Source organism: Mustela erminea, chromosome 19 (assembly GCF_009829155.1).
Source record: "Mustela erminea isolate mMusErm1 chromosome 19, mMusErm1.Pri, whole genome shotgun sequence".
NCBI lineage: Eukaryota > Metazoa > Chordata > Mammalia > Carnivora > Mustelidae > Mustela > Mustela erminea.
The window spans coordinates 43,964,018-43,979,575 of record NC_045632.1 but is presented as its reverse complement, the minus strand read 5'-3'; the positions used below and the strand labels follow the sequence as shown (position 1 = coordinate 43,979,575).

Sequence of the window (15,558 nt, the reverse complement as noted above, 5' to 3'; positions counted from 1 at the left end):
TAAGGAAAAACATCACTTGCCCAAATGGCTGGCACATACCAAGCATAATCAGAACTATATAAATAAAAATAAAATAAACGGTAATATTATGACAAACCAACTTTGGGAAATCCCAGGTGAGAAGGACCAGCGTTGGTCTACATGTCATGAAAGCATAACTTCAATTTTCAAACTGCATCTTCATCTCTTTTCTTAGAGCTTGCTTTTATTAAAGTTTCAGTTGGTCTGCTAACTTATCTGAAACTAAATCATCTGTCCTTCTATTTTGTAAACTGAGAAACTTAAGAACAAAAGCAGTACAGTCTCCAATTAATACATGTTCAGCTTGCTCACTTAACCTGCCATGAAGGAGAACCCTGATGGCTACTGGAGCTTCCCTGGGGTTCTCCAGGACATTTCCTAGAGTCCTCAGCTCAGAGGTCCACCTATCTTCAAAGTGCACTTAGGCAACTGCACCCATCACAGCAAGACCGGTAATCAATTTGGATCATTCGGTGGGGTCAGAGGTGATGGCTTTGCATCATACTCCAAAGCTCAGGATTATGGAATTCTGAGCATCACATATAAAGTGGTTTGCAATGGGCTTCTCATCTAGGGTACATCTTACTTGTCATATTGAGACGGGCCTCTTGCTGTGGTTCCCTTAAATCATATTTACTTCCCACAGAGACTGATAAAGATGGAAATGCCTTTCAAGATTTGGTTTCAGGGGCGCCTGGGTGGCTCAGTGGGTTAAGTCTCTGCCTTCAGCTCAGATCATGATCTCAGGGTCATGGGATCGAGCCCCACATTGGGCTCTCTGCTCAGCAGGGAGCCTGCTTCCCTTCCTCTCTCTCTGCCTGCCTCTCTGCCTACTTGTGGTTTTTATGTCAAATAAATAAATGAAATCTTTAGGAAAAAAAAAATTTGGTTTCAGGGATGCGTGGGTGACTCAGTCAGTTAAGCATCTGCCTTCAGCTCAGGTCACGATCCCAGGGTCCTGGGATCACATTTTCCATCGGGCTCCCTGTTCAGCGAGGAGTCTGCTTTTCCCTCTACCTTTCCCCTCTGCTTGTGATCTCTCTCTCTCTCTCAAATAAGTAAATAAAATCTTAAAAAAAAAAAAAAGATTTGGTTTCAAGCAACATAGCTCTTGACAAGAAAAAGGAGAAATAGGGGAAAATAATAATGCTCTTCCAACAGGTTATATCTTGACATCAACAGGGAGGAAAAACCTGATTTTCCAGTACAGAGACAGATGGGTTGATCCTATCTTTTATATTCCTTCCCTACCAGCAAACACTGTCACAGTACAGACAGTGCCTAAATGTGGACCACCCAGCAGGTAGGACCTCTTTCTTCAGAGGCCCAAGAGCTACAGCTATGACCGCCAATTCAGATCATGTTAGAAGAGACTATGGTTAGTTTGTTCAATTTTATAACAAAACAGATGACATGGGGCACCTGGGTAGCCCAGTCGATTAAGTTGTCCAACTCTTGATTTCAGCTCAGGTCATGATCTCAGTGTTGTACGAATGAGCACAGCATAGGGCTCGGCACTCAGCGGAGAGTCTGCTTGGAATTGTCCCTCTCCCTCCCTGCCCCTCCCCTCGCTGCGCATGCGCACATATGCTCTCTCGGAAAGAAAATAATATAAGTTAGATCCTTTCATTCTTCTGCCTTGGCTTCCCAAATCACTCAAAGTAAGTGCCAAAGTCCTTACAAGGCCCTGCTTAGACTGCCACCACCTGACACCCTGGCCTTGCTGTTCAGTAGCCTGTCAAGCATGCACCTGCCTCAGGGCATCTGCACTTGTTGCTCCCGCACCTAGCATGCTCTCTACCAGATATCTGCCTGGATCAGCCCCTTGCTTCCTTCCGGTCTTATCTCACACGTCACTCATCAGCGAAGCCTTTCCTGTTCATCCAAGTTCACATACCATAACAAGCTCCCTTTGTGCCCCTGCCCTTACTAGATTTATTTCCTTAGCACTCACTCTATCTGACACAAGATATACCTGTTTACTTCCTTGCTTGTTAGCCACGTCTCCTTTCTAGAACTTCACTACATGAGGAAAGGAACTGTGTTGTGTTCACAGCTGGATCCCCATAATCTGGCACACAGCTTGGTTGTAGTCCCGTAACTGGCAGAGAGTAAGTGCTCAATACATATCTGTTGACTGTGTAAACAAAATACATAAAGAACAACTTAAGAGCTGTGCCCAATAGTGCACTTTTTCCATTGGAATGGACATGAGCAGTCTGACTACCAGAGGGCTCAATGGCTGAAAGGCTAAAGCTGTCAGGTGTCCAACCATGTTCAAACTTGTAGTCCACCCAAGGCAGCTGGTTTGGCGCTGATGACACGGCAAGCGTGGGATGCTACATAAGAAGAAACTTCTAAAAAGAAGAGACAGAAATTATGTGGGATGGAAACACCTGGTTTTCCAAATCAGAGGGAATATATTACCTTCTGAAGTTTCATTGCCAAAAGCAATGGAGCTGCATGACCCTTCCTGTCAGTAGCTTTACTTATATGGCAATACTGCTCCTTTTTAAGGCACAAAAGCATTTTTTTTTTTTTTTTTTGGCACAAAAGCAATCGTATAAATGAACTGAACACATTTATTGGAAGATAATATACAGCACGGTTAAGAGCATGGATGCTGGAAACACCTGCCTATATCCAAATCCCAGCCCTCCACTTCCTATCTGTATGACCTTGGCAACTGATTTAATTTCTCTGTGCCTCAGTTTCCTTTGTGAGAACTGGATCAGTTGACACACACAAGGCCCTCATGAAAGTATTAAGTGCTTGCTATTATTACTATTTTCAAAACACACAGGAACCAGTCTTCCCCAATAAGCCTTACTCTCCTCTTCATTCAATATTAATTAACAAACAGAGCACCCACTATATGCCAAGCACTGTGACAGGTGCCAGGAGGATGCCTAGGTAAATAAAGGCCGGTTCTGCTCTCACCGGGCTCATAATTTGTTAGTGATCATAAACATGCCTGGGATTTGTGTTTCAGGGAGTCCAGGTCTCAAGAAGCAGGGTAGGGGCTGGCCAGCTGGGTGCCCCCACAGTAGCAGCTCCTCACATGGATGTTAAGGCAGAAACAAAAGGAAGAGCTCTTTTTTTGTGTTAGCACCATGGGAAGCAAACAGCCGACTACCTAGTCACAATTCATTTCTGAAGGCTTAATAAGCAATCCCTGATTCTTGCTGTGAGCCAGGAAGCTGTGAAGCTAACAAGACCCTTCATGATGTAGCCCCTGTCGACCTCTCTTGCCTCAGCGCTGCCACCAACTAGCCTCCCAACCCCGACCCTTCACTCCAGCCTTTTGAATCTTCCAACAGTTCTTCCAACAAGCCATGCTGTCTCACAGCTCGGTGCCCTTGCTGAAACGCCTTCTTGGGCTATCCAATCTCTACTTGTTCTAAAGACTCAGGTCCAAGGGTCTTTTCCTCCAGCACATCTTTGCCAACATTCAAACCTGACTGAGGGGCTCCTAAAATGTGCTCCTGCGGCACTTGTCACAAAGGACAGCAACTGTAGTCACCGAGGTCTGTGGCTTCTACCAGGTTACCCAAGCCTAGAAAGCAGGGTGGGATCTTGTAGGGTTTTGAAATCTCAGCCTCTAACAAAGGGCTTGGCACATTGTAGGTGTTGGGTAGATGTATGACTGGGGACATCTGAAGGACACTGGTTACCCCTGTTCTCTCATTTCCTTGCTGCCATGCTTGGCACTGTCATCATCAGCCTCCTTCAAATGACCAAAATGCTCCTTAAAGAAAAATCTTAACTAAAAAAAAACCAAAACTTTACTCAATTGTCACCTTTCCAAATGAAGTTCACCTTGAATCCCCTATTTCACACTGCAGCCTCCCTTCCACCTGACATAATGCTGACCACCATATCCACCTTCCCTTATTTTCCACATATACGTTATCTTTAGATCCTGGTTAAAACTCTGCAGTGTGGGTATTTTAATCTCCTGTCTTTTCTCTTAGTAATCTCTATCCTCCCCGCCCCGGGGGGGAGGGGGCAGGGGCGGGGCGGGGCTTGAACTAATGGCCCGAGATCAGAGTCACAAACTCTACTGCTGAGCCAGCCAGACGCCCCTTTAATACCATGTAAGCCAGAAACTAAGTTCAGAGTCTAAGTCATGTGCTCAGGTGACCGCAGGTAAATAGGTAGTTTGGAGACAGGTCTTCACTGATTCCCATCCCCAAGTGCACTTGGGGGTTTCATCCTCTTTCAACAGGTCAGGTGGTTCTCCAGAGAGATGACACTTCTTGAATGTTATAAAACCTGCTTGAGCTCAATTTTTCTACTCAGTCAAACCAAGAATTTTGTCTAATGTCCTGATGGGAAATCCTATGCCCCCAGTATGCTATAGCGTGCTACATTTTCCTTAAGAGAGAAAAGGGGGAGAAGAGTCTAGGACTCAAAAAGAAACATGGTCTCAGTTTTTTTGGTCATAGAAGAGCATGAGGTACTATCTGGGGTCACTGGTTTTAGAAAATGTATGGAATCCTGTCAGACCTGAGCTGATCCACCAGTAGATCTGGGATAAGTTTTTATTCTGTTCGCAGCTATGTTTTAAAAATTTTGTGATGGCTGCACAACTCTGTAAATAAACTAAAAGTCATTGAATTGTACCCTTTAAATAGGTGACTTATATGGTATGGGACTTCCATCTCAGCAAAGCTGTTATTAAAAATAATAATATTTAGGGGCACCTGGGCAGCTCAGTCAGTTGAGGGTCCAACTCTTGATTTTGGCTCAGGTCATGATTTCAGGGTCACTGAGATTGAGCCGAAGGGCAGGCTCACGCTGGGCATGGAGACTGCTTAAGATTCTCTCTCTTTCTCCCTCTGCCCTTCTCCCCACCACCATGCTCGCTCTCTCTTTAACAGAAAAATGATAATATTTGGGTATGGTTCAGATCATGGTATGGTTCAGTTTGGGTTGAGTCATGTGAAGAGACCGAGTAAATAGAGAAAAAATGCGGGAACCACTTCACTATTTGACCCAGAGATGTTTTAATAAGCTGAAATCTTTAGCGGCACATCACTAGTACCCCTACCCTCTGTGCGGCCCACTGTCCACACAGACCATCCCTGCCTCTCTTGGCTCTGCACCCTCAGCAACCCCTTTCTGGACTGGCCCCAGGCCTGGGGAGCCAAGGTGCCTAGCAGGTGCTTCTCTTCTAGAACCAGTGGGAAGAGTAGAGCACCCAGAAGGCACGCTGGGACCTGGACACCACCCCCAGGAAGACTTGAACGCTTGCAGGGTTCGCTGCAGGGCGCTGAACGACATGGCCTCGCCCCAGCCGAGTCGGGGTGTCCATCCTGCTCATGCTGACTTCCACGGTGCCTGGTGGGGGCCTGGGACAAAGGGAGCCTCCGGGGAGGGGGGAGAGAACACTTGTGAAGAAGTCGGGAGAACTGGTGAGCTACTGCAAATGCCTTCTCTTAAGTGTTACAAGTTCATATATTAACGGACAAGAGATTTGCTAAGCACCATCCAAAACCACTGAAGATCAGGTACCTAACGGTTCACATACATTAGAGCACTCTAAGGTCTGAAGTTGGTAATGATCATTGCTTCTAAGTTATTTTAAAAAAGGATATATAAATAGGTGATGGGTATTAAGGAGGGCACTTATAGTGACGAGCACGGGGTATTGTATCTGAGTGCTGAATCACTAAACTCCACCCGAAACTAATATAACACTGTATGTTAACTGGAATTTAAATAAAAACTTTAAAAAAAGAAAAGAAAAAAAAAGTACAAGTTAGACATAGGGGTATGTCCCTCATGGAAGAGCTAAAGGAGAGGAAATGACTGATGGATAAATTTCTTAAAAATCTGAAGTTGGAATTTAAGGACATGAATCGCCTTTACTATCAATAAAACAAAGACTATAAAGCTCAGGAATCAGGAAATGCCATAAATTCAAGTGTCTGCAATATCCATGAGTGTATTTCTCTGCTTATTCATAAGACACAATCACCAGACATCAAAGAAAATTCCTTCTCACTAGGAACTTCTTAATACTTGTTGTTCAATATGGTCAACCTCAGCATACTAAATAGTGTAAAAGGAGCCAGAATTATTACAGTTCTTCTGTTTTTGTTCAAGGAAAGTTATGTGCTCTGTATGAGAAATCTGATCTCTCACAAACAGAAAAATAACACAAACTGTTTTATTTGTATATTTATAATTTATAAGCCAACTTCTTCCAAATGAAGATTTAAGACAGTCAAGAGCATTGGCAATAAAAAGACTCTTGTCCACATGTTAACTGGTCTTTTTCTGTCCAGCATCGTCTTTAAATAGCAGAGTGCCTAGCACACAGTAGGGAGTCAGGATATATATTAATATATTTAGGACTAAACAAGCACAAGGGCAAATATAAAATCGAAGAAGCTAGAGGAAGATGTTCGTAGAGGACAACAGCAAGATGCACATTTCATCAACCAGGAGTGTCCAGTGCCAATATCCTGCATGGCTATTGTTGTGGCTGCCTATTCAGCCTTTGTGTACGATGTACCAAGTACTGGGTGTAAAGTGGTGAACAAAACATGGAAGTTAATTCGTCTTTTTGGGTAAATAATCTCATCCCCCTGAACTACAGGGCACCTCTGACCCAAGAGGGCCAATTAGAATATTTGCCTGAGATTTTTCTGTGAACAGAGATGAAACTCACAGATGGCCCACAGACCCAGGGTTTAGTTCCATCTGCTCTTGCTTGAGGTACCTTCAACTCTGTTAGCTATCTTGGAATCTTTATAATAAATCCTCTTGTAATGCATAAGGTAAATTAAGGTGACTTCCTATTACTTGCAACAAAAAAATTCTTGGTATATAACTTTCGATATACATAGAAGATTAGTGAGGCCAAGGGAGGTTCAATGACTTATCTGATCTGGAAAAAAACCACAGATCTGACTCCCAATCCTATATCATAGGTCCAAGAAAAAAAAACAAGCTTTAGAGAAAGGAATCGACATACATCACCTCATGAACCACGGAGCCCAGCAGGAAATCCAGCCGCTGGCACAGTTCTCCAAGGTTTGATAAGCTGCTGGCTCTATGAGCACTATCAGGATCTCTTGCTCCCCTCAGGAAGGTGTGGATCAAAGGTTCTCTGTATTTTGAGACCATGTCCCCTACAGGGAAAAAACATTAAAAAACGAAATCAAAATCTTTAAAAATAAATTTTCAAGTTCTTAAAAAAGGAATAATGAGGGGCACCTGGGTGGCTCACTAGGTTAAGCATCTGACTTCAGCTGAGGTCATGATCCCGGGGTCCTGGGGTCGAGTCCAATGCAGGGCTCCCTGGTCAGTAGGGAGTCTGTTTCTCCCTATGCCCCTCCCCCAACTCATGCTCTTTCTCCCTCTCTCTTACTCTTTCAAATATATAAATTTTTTTTTTTTAAGAAGGTATGGTGATACTATCATTGTATATAGTATGGTGTTTTATATTTTCAAAGTACTTGCATAACCATTAGAAATCATGCTCTGGGAGAATATTCAATGTCATGTAGGAAGAGGACTAGGAATTGACCATTAGAATGAATGACAATGAGGTCACAGTTGAGCCTGATGAGAATGGTTTTGATGGACTAGCAGGGGTGAGAGCAGGAGAGAAGTGACTCTAAGAAAATGCGGTAACTGTGCACAGAAAGATCACTTTAGGAGTTTTTCAGCAAAGCAGATCAAGGAAATGTGGTAGCAGCTGGTCAAGGAAGGGGGGGGTCAAGAGAGGTTTTTGTTTTATTTGAAGAGAGGAGAAATAGTACACTAAGACATTCAGAATTGTCATTTTGCATATGGAAACAACTTCTTCCTCCACAGGTTTGTCAAGGGCTAAAGATGTTCTGTCTTGATCTAGATTCTGATCTAGAGCCTAGTTTTGGAACTAGGCTCTAGTTCCAAAACCCAAGTACAAATACTTCACCTTTAGTTTTTTTGGAGCCCTAAGGCTACATGATATCAATAAGGTGACAAAATGGTTTCTGAATAATTGCTTAAAGTCATCTATTCTTAATCATCAAAATGATGAATCACAAACAACAACAACAACAACAAAACAAAATACCACCAACCTGGCCTATCAGGCTCAGCTCAAATACCATGTCCTTTATGAAACCTTTCCTCAGTTGGCCTTAAGTAGTCCTCCTGGGAAGTCCTACAGTTCCCTGAATTTAAATCACTTTGGCTTAAATCACAAGTGTCACTAATGCCTTGTTCCTGTTTGCAGCCTCTCTCATTAGACTATGAATTCCTTGAGTGTAGAATTTTGTTCCCTTCAGTTCTTAGTAATCTTTGTATGTGCTACTTTGTATGTGCTTAGTAATCTTTGTTGAGTACAAATGCTAACGGAACTGAATTCATTAGTTTATTCAACAAAACAAAATTACATGCTAGGTATCGTGCTAATGTTCTAGGGGTAGAATATATAAACATAATCTTTACCCTCTAAGAAGCCCAAAGTTTAGGAGGTGGGTACAAATGGGTAGGTACCAACAGTCTCAGGATTGTGGGATAAAATGCCCAAAGCCATCATAGAATCAAGCAGAGGTTGCCTGCAGAGTCCAGTTTCACTAATCTCAGTCACTCTGGAACGGGGAGGAGGGGGGGAAATTGTGGGATGAAAGGTAAGAGCAGATAACAAACAAGTGACTGTTTACCAACGTAGGAATTTATTTTATTTTATTTTATTTTATTGTATTTTATTTTATTTTATTTTATTTTATTTTTCAACGTAGGAATTTAGAGTTAAAAATGAGTGGCAAAGAAAAGGAACTATGTGCTAGGCACTACGGTAGGCCTGGGGATCCAATCATAAACAAGAAATAGTCCTTGAGAAAAATTTTAGGAAGAACATCGAGAGGTATCTCATTCATTCATCCAACCAATCTTACCTTTTTTTTTTTTTTTTTAGTGTTTTTTTTTTCCTTTTTGTTTTGTTTTGTTTTTTAGTAAACTCTGCCCCCAATGTTGGGCTTGAATTCATGACCCCAAGATCAAGGGTCACATGCTCTACTGACTGGGCCAGCAAGATGTCCCTCATCCAGCATTATTCCAAATTATGTTCTCAGTCTGGAGGTAATAAAACATAAGCAAGAAAGTAAAGGCCCCATCTTCATGAAACCTACTTCTAGTGGGGGAGAAAGATAATAAATGGTAAATAAGTCTTCCTGCAGCAGAAACGGTTGTGAGGAAAAATAAGGAAGGTGTATGGGGTGGGGGAGACTGAGAGCCAGGGGTGAGGGCTCTGGGAAAAGCTCTCAGAGGAGAAGACCTGAAGGAACAAATCATGAAGGCTGTGGAGGACAGTGAAGAGTAAAGGGACAACAGAAGTTTGACATTCAGTATAGACATCATAGGGTTGTTTCTTATCCTGACATTAATAAAACCACAATTTAACGTCCTGTGTATATAAATTTTGGCCCTGCGTGAGCTTCATTACTACTTTCCAAATGAGCAACCACTTAACTGCAACCTCCACCAATCCCATTCCCAAGAACCTAAGAACCCGGAGGAGACAGCCAGAAGGAAGGTTAGCATCTCAAGAGCCCTGCACTGTACTCCATCACTGGGCTCTGCGCTATGGTGTTGCAGGGTTTGGGGCTAGAAGAGCTGGCACATTGTATCCGCTCTGTGTTTCTCAGAGTGCGCTGCCATCATGTTCTCTGCAACCCAATCTCCCTCAGGGCTCACACACACAGACTCCATTTGTGACACCCTTGCTCGGTCCTGCTCTTCTTCATGGATCTACATCTCTGCTCCCAATTCCTGGGGGCCACTGCTTGCCTCTGATGAAACCTCCGTCCCCTGAACTCCTATCATGCCACACAGCTAGCTTCTCAGGATGGGGGTCACTCCTGACCAGGTTTCTATGTAGAACAAAATGAATGCATGTAGTCAGAGAATATAGCTTCCAGGGCTGGAATTTGACGCAGGCAGAGATTTTCAAGAACCTACATAAAGGGTTCTTAATTTTAGTTTTAGGGATCCTTATATGTCACATTTTATTATGCACATCTCATTGGCATTCTTCCATTTTTGCATGTAAATAGCACTCTAATTTTGTTCACATAACCATCATCTCCCCTGCCCCAATCACCACCCATGTGATTCAGGCTAACGTCTTCAAGGGTCTAAGTGAATCATGGTAGACACATCCCCTTGCCTTAACTGGTTTATGCATGGGCATGTAACCTAGTCTGAACAAGAGGTGTGAAGGAAAATCTGCTAAAGACATTTTATCTCTGCTCTGATAACACCTTAGAGTTACTGCAGTCGACCTGAAACCATAAGGGACCAGAGGATGAAGTCAATAGCTTAGGCTGGCAGAGCAGGAAAATGAAAGGAATGTGAATCTTCAATGTATTACGAAGCCAAAAAATTAACCAGTCCTGGACTTTTTATTTTGTGTAATGATTCATTCCTTATTGTTTAAAGCCAGTTGAGTTGGGAGTTTCTGTTATCTGCAGCCAAAAGCATTCTAACATATAATATGAAAACTGGAATGTTCTTTAAAATTATAGAGCACTGTGGAGCACCTGGCTGGCTCTGTTGGAAGAGCATGCAACTCCTGATCTTAGGGGTCGTGAGTTGAAGTCCCACATTGGGTATAGAAATTACTAAAAACTAAATAAACTTAAAAAAAAAAATTGTAGAGCATTTCTATGTCAGTTCAATGTCTAACAGTGCAAAGCCAGAAAAGCTAAATTTGCCAAAACAAAGGAATTTAAGACAGTATATGTTTTTTAAAGGACTGAAAATAAGTTTCATAACAAAATAAAAAAAAATTAAACCCAATAATTTTCTTTCTTTTAATTGCAATTTTAATTGGTACGAAAGTGTAGTACACAGCATGACTCTTAAAATATCAGCATACGTATGTATATATGTATATGACTTTCTCAAAGAGCTAAGTCATCCTTATATATCTGCTAACCTATTAAAACATCAGCATATATATATATATATATATATATATATATATATATATATATATCTTTCCCAAAGAGCTAAGTCATCCTTACATATCTGCCAACCTATTTAAAAAAAAAAAGGTGAGTAACTATTTACAGTAGTAATTTATATGAAGGGGTTATATGCTGAGCATATTTCACAACTACTGACTAACCCATTTCATTACGAACTAAAACCCTGGGCTCTGGGACATCTGCTACTATTCCTCAATTTCTGATTAAGCAACAAAACCTCAATGATCCCATCCTGGAGGGGTTGGGTTTAGGGTTTATTTTATTTTTTAAAAGATTTTCTTTATTTATTTGGGAGAGAGAGAGAGAGCATGAGCAGTGGGGAGAGGGGGAAGCAACTTCCCTGCTGAGCCAGAAGCCCGATGTTGTTTTTTTGTGTGTGTTTTTTGGTGCATTGTTGTTTTTTTTGTTTTGTTTTTTGTATTCTTCTTTATCCAGATGAGATGTTCTTATTGCTTCAGTTGAAACTTATCTGAACCACAAGATTCCAAAATTCACCTTTCGTCTTTAAGATAGCACATACTTGCGCCCAGCAAGAGCAAACAATTCATTACCATCCTGTCACCTTATCCCCTTCACAATACGCATGTTATATGGCTTTTACAAAAAATGGTATTGATTTCTGAATTTCCTCCCCCCCTCCCATATTCAGAAAGTACCCACCACAGACTACAATATTTGCAGTAAGGGATACCCATGAGGAGTGAAGTGAAGTTAGAGAGACCACCATCTTTTCCTCAGGCATTTCTGAATGGCTTAGGAAAATGAACACAGTAAATCCAAGCTCACTTTTAGAGACTTACTCAAGTAGATGCTAGGCAGAGAGGTTTATCTTAGTTCAGCTCTAATGACTCCTACTTAGTTCAATGATGATGACAACACCTGGCTATTTGCATTTCCATATTCTTCTCAGGAAGTCAGCAATAATCAACCTTACCGAAAAGCACACAGCTGTGTGTTCAAGGAAGCAAGTGAAGGAACTAGATTTGTTTGAACAAACCTGATAAAAATGAGTTGCTCTGGAAGGTGAAAAATCAAGAGTATAGTGAAAAGCCTATGGCTTACTTGTATCAATTATCATCTATGTGAAAAGATTCTTTTCATATATTAGGATTTGGGAGATTTTTACCAAGCTTTCCAATGGAACTTTCAAGTCCACACTGATAGATTAATTTACGAGATTCCATCTTCTTTCACAGAAGAGGTGAGATGATTTGCAACGAGAGAGACTTATGTAGTGGAAGCACGCTATCAGATCTGAATTAATGCAGTCACTTCTGGAGCCAGGGGACCTGCTGATTTCAAGGGCTCAACCACTCCCCTAGTTAACTGAAACAGGTCCTAACAGTGAAATCGAGAAAAACTGAGTGAGAAAGCAAATGCCACCCCTGGCCAAATCCTTACACCAGCCTATTAATACTCCATTATTAATGTCTGGGGACTCCTCTATTCCTTCTTTCTTCCCTCCTTTCTGTCCTTTTAATTAAAAAAAATTGGGGGCACATAGATACGAACACAGATAAAACCATTCCTCAGTACTCTATTCTATCTACCGGTAGGAAGTAACTAAGAAATATCCAGTCCCGCTGGCTAAGGTGCTGCTGCGTATAATCAGTTACATTTCTCAAAGACCAAATGATCACTTAGAGCCAGCAGCACTCCTTAGGAGTTCATTAGGAAAATGAACTTCTGTGATCAGAAGTTTATATGCATGCTGAATGGTTTAGTCCAGTGTTTCTCAAACACAAACAGAGGCACTGAAATTGTGCAGCTCGACTTGATTGTAATGTGAATCCAGATGATTCAAAATTATCAGTAAGATGAAAACGCAACATTTAAAAAATTCTTTTAGAGAATTCACAGACCCCTGAAATAGATCAGATTTAATCTCCAGGCTTCAGTTTGAGAAATGCCCTTCAAACTAGCCAATTTAATGAAAACAGTCGATACGTACTACTATGGGGAAGGGATTCCATACGGCACTAGAGATTGAGAGAGGAAGGACATTTTGTTCTTCTAGTAATTTTTTTTTAAGTAGGTTCCACTCCTAGCATGGAGCTCAGTGTTGGGCTTGACCTCATGAACCTGAGATCAAGAGTTGCCTTCTACTCACTGAGTCACCCAGGTGCCCTTGATAATGCTTTTTTTTTTTTTTTTTTTTTTAAATAGACACTATTTTTTAGAGCAGTTTTAGGTTCATGGCAAAACTGGGTAGAAAGCACAGAATTCTCATATACTTCCAATCCCTCTTTCCCCAGACTCTTCAACTAGCAAAATCCTGCACCAGAACAAGACATGTGTTTCAGTTGATGGACCGATAAAAACATAGCAAAATCCCCAAAGCCCACAGTTTACATTAAGGTTCACTCTGGTGTTGTACACTGCAGGGGTTGACGAACATATAAGGACATGTATCCATCACTGTGGAATCATACAGAAGAGCTTCACTGACCTAAAGATCCCCTGTGCTCTGCCTTATCTCTCATCCTTATCTCTCTTTGGAGGCTAACTCCTGGCAACTACTGATCTTACTGTTTCCATAGTTTTGGAGAATGTCCTATTGTTCCAACAATATCATATGGTACATAGACTTGACTTCCTTCACTTAGTAACAGGCTTTTATGGTTTCTCCATGTCTTTTCATGGCTTGATAACTCATTTTTTTTATGTGCTGAAAAAATTCGTCTGTCTGGGTGTACCACAATCTATTCCAATCACCGACTGAAGGACACCTTGGATGCTTCCAAGTTTTGGCAATTATGAATTAAGCTGCTATAAACATACACAGGCAGGTTTTTGTGCAGATATACATTTTCAACTCAACTGCGTAAATACTAAGGAGCATGATTGCTGGCTTATATGGTAAGAATATGTTTAGTTTTATGTGAAACTGCCAAACTGGCTTTCCAAGTGGCTGAAGCATTTTGCATAAGCAGTTCCCCACTGTTCAAATCCTTAACTTCATGCCCCCTATGACATGACCCTGCCTATTTCTGGTCATATTTACCTAGCAGCATACCCTTTGTTACAGTAATCTGGTATAGCTACTTTAAATAATTCAGTGGAATATTATTTGTCAGTAAAAAGGAATGAGGTTTGATAAATGCTGCACCACAGATGAACTCTGAAAAGATTACATGAAAGAACACAGTCACATACCAAAAAAACACACATGTATGATTTCATATATGGAGATGGAAATGACCACAGTAAGTAAATCCTTAGATAGAAAGTACACTTGTGATTGCTTGACTGGTAATGGGTATAGAATTTCTTTCGGAGTAATGAAATGTACTCAAATTGACTGTGGTGATGGTTCACAACCTTGTGAACACACAAAAAAATCCTGAACTATACACTATAAATGGGTGAATTATATGGTATATGAATTATATCTCAATAAAGCTGCTTTTCTAAAAAGCAAGTTTTGAAAGTAGGAAGGGTAGGAGGACTAGAGAATCTATTTTACAATAAACCTGGAAAAAAATAATATATAAAAATCTTAACATATTAGAAGAGAAGAGGTATGTAGAAGCAGAATCTGGTGTACACTGCTGCTTTCGAAAAGCTCAGAGACCAAAGGCTTGGGGTGAATTCTTCGGACAAATCGCAATGTCTGCTCCCATCAAACATAAGGCGGGAGAGCCAGGTTCTTTGATGATATGCCCACTACAAGAACCAGACTCTGCCCTTGACCACCAATAAAGCAGAACTCAGAACTTTCCCTCTGCTTTGTGAATGGCATTGCTTCTGCCAGCTCTTTGCTTCCTTATTTGTCAGTAAAAGATGGTGCCAATACAATTTCAGTCTTTACTACTTCAGAACTGGCACTTTAAGGAGTGACATTTTTAAAAACCTTCTAAATTAACTTCCAGCGCATCAGTCTTTTTAAAAAAAATTTCAGTGTAATTCAAAAGTCTCTTAAAAGAAGCAAGAAAAATACTGAAGATTTAAACCTAGAGGTCCTTGTATATAATTGGCCATTTGGTCCAATACTCCATCTCTACGCATGGCTGTGCCAAACCACATGTGATAAACATTAACGCAAGATGTCCTGCAAATATTTTAAAACCTCTGTGCTCCAGCCCTTTTATTTTGTCTAAATCAAATCTCTTTTGCTCTTTATTTCCCTGCTTTGTATGGACCCGACTCAAGTGGAGATAGAGAACTGGTCTTTCTCTGCATATCTATGAATCTTAATCTTATCTTTGTAAGCTCCCAGATCTCAATTACAGTGTTTAAACCCCCTCTGTAATCCAACCAGTTCAAGTATGCTCTTCCTTTCTCCAAGAGGATACTTTCTGTATTTTTCGTTTTTATATTAGTTATGTGGGGGAGAAACTGCAAAACAGTTAAATGATACAATACACACTTAATTTCACTAAATTAAGGTGCCAGGGTAGGGCTCAGTCAGTTCCGCCACTGCCTTCCGACTCAGGTCATGATCCCGGAGTCCTAGGATTGAGTCCCACGTCTGGTTCCCTGCTTGGCAGAGGGTCTGCTTCTCCCTCTGACCCTCCCCTCTCTCGTGCTCTCTCTCTCTTTC

The 15,558-nt window shown here is 41.3% G+C and overlaps 1 protein-coding gene across 1 annotated transcript in view; it reads right to left on the bottom strand.

Annotated features, from left to right (window-relative positions):
- Positions 1-15,558, bottom strand: part of TANGO6 (transport and golgi organization 6 homolog) — a 189,551-nt gene that overhangs the window by 44,489 nt on the left and 129,504 nt on the right. The window contains exon 16 of the mRNA XM_032324977.1: positions 7,012-7,163. Within this exon, the coding sequence (XP_032180868.1) occupies positions 7,012-7,163 (152 nt within the window). The remainder of the gene's footprint in view (positions 1-7,011; positions 7,164-15,558) is intronic.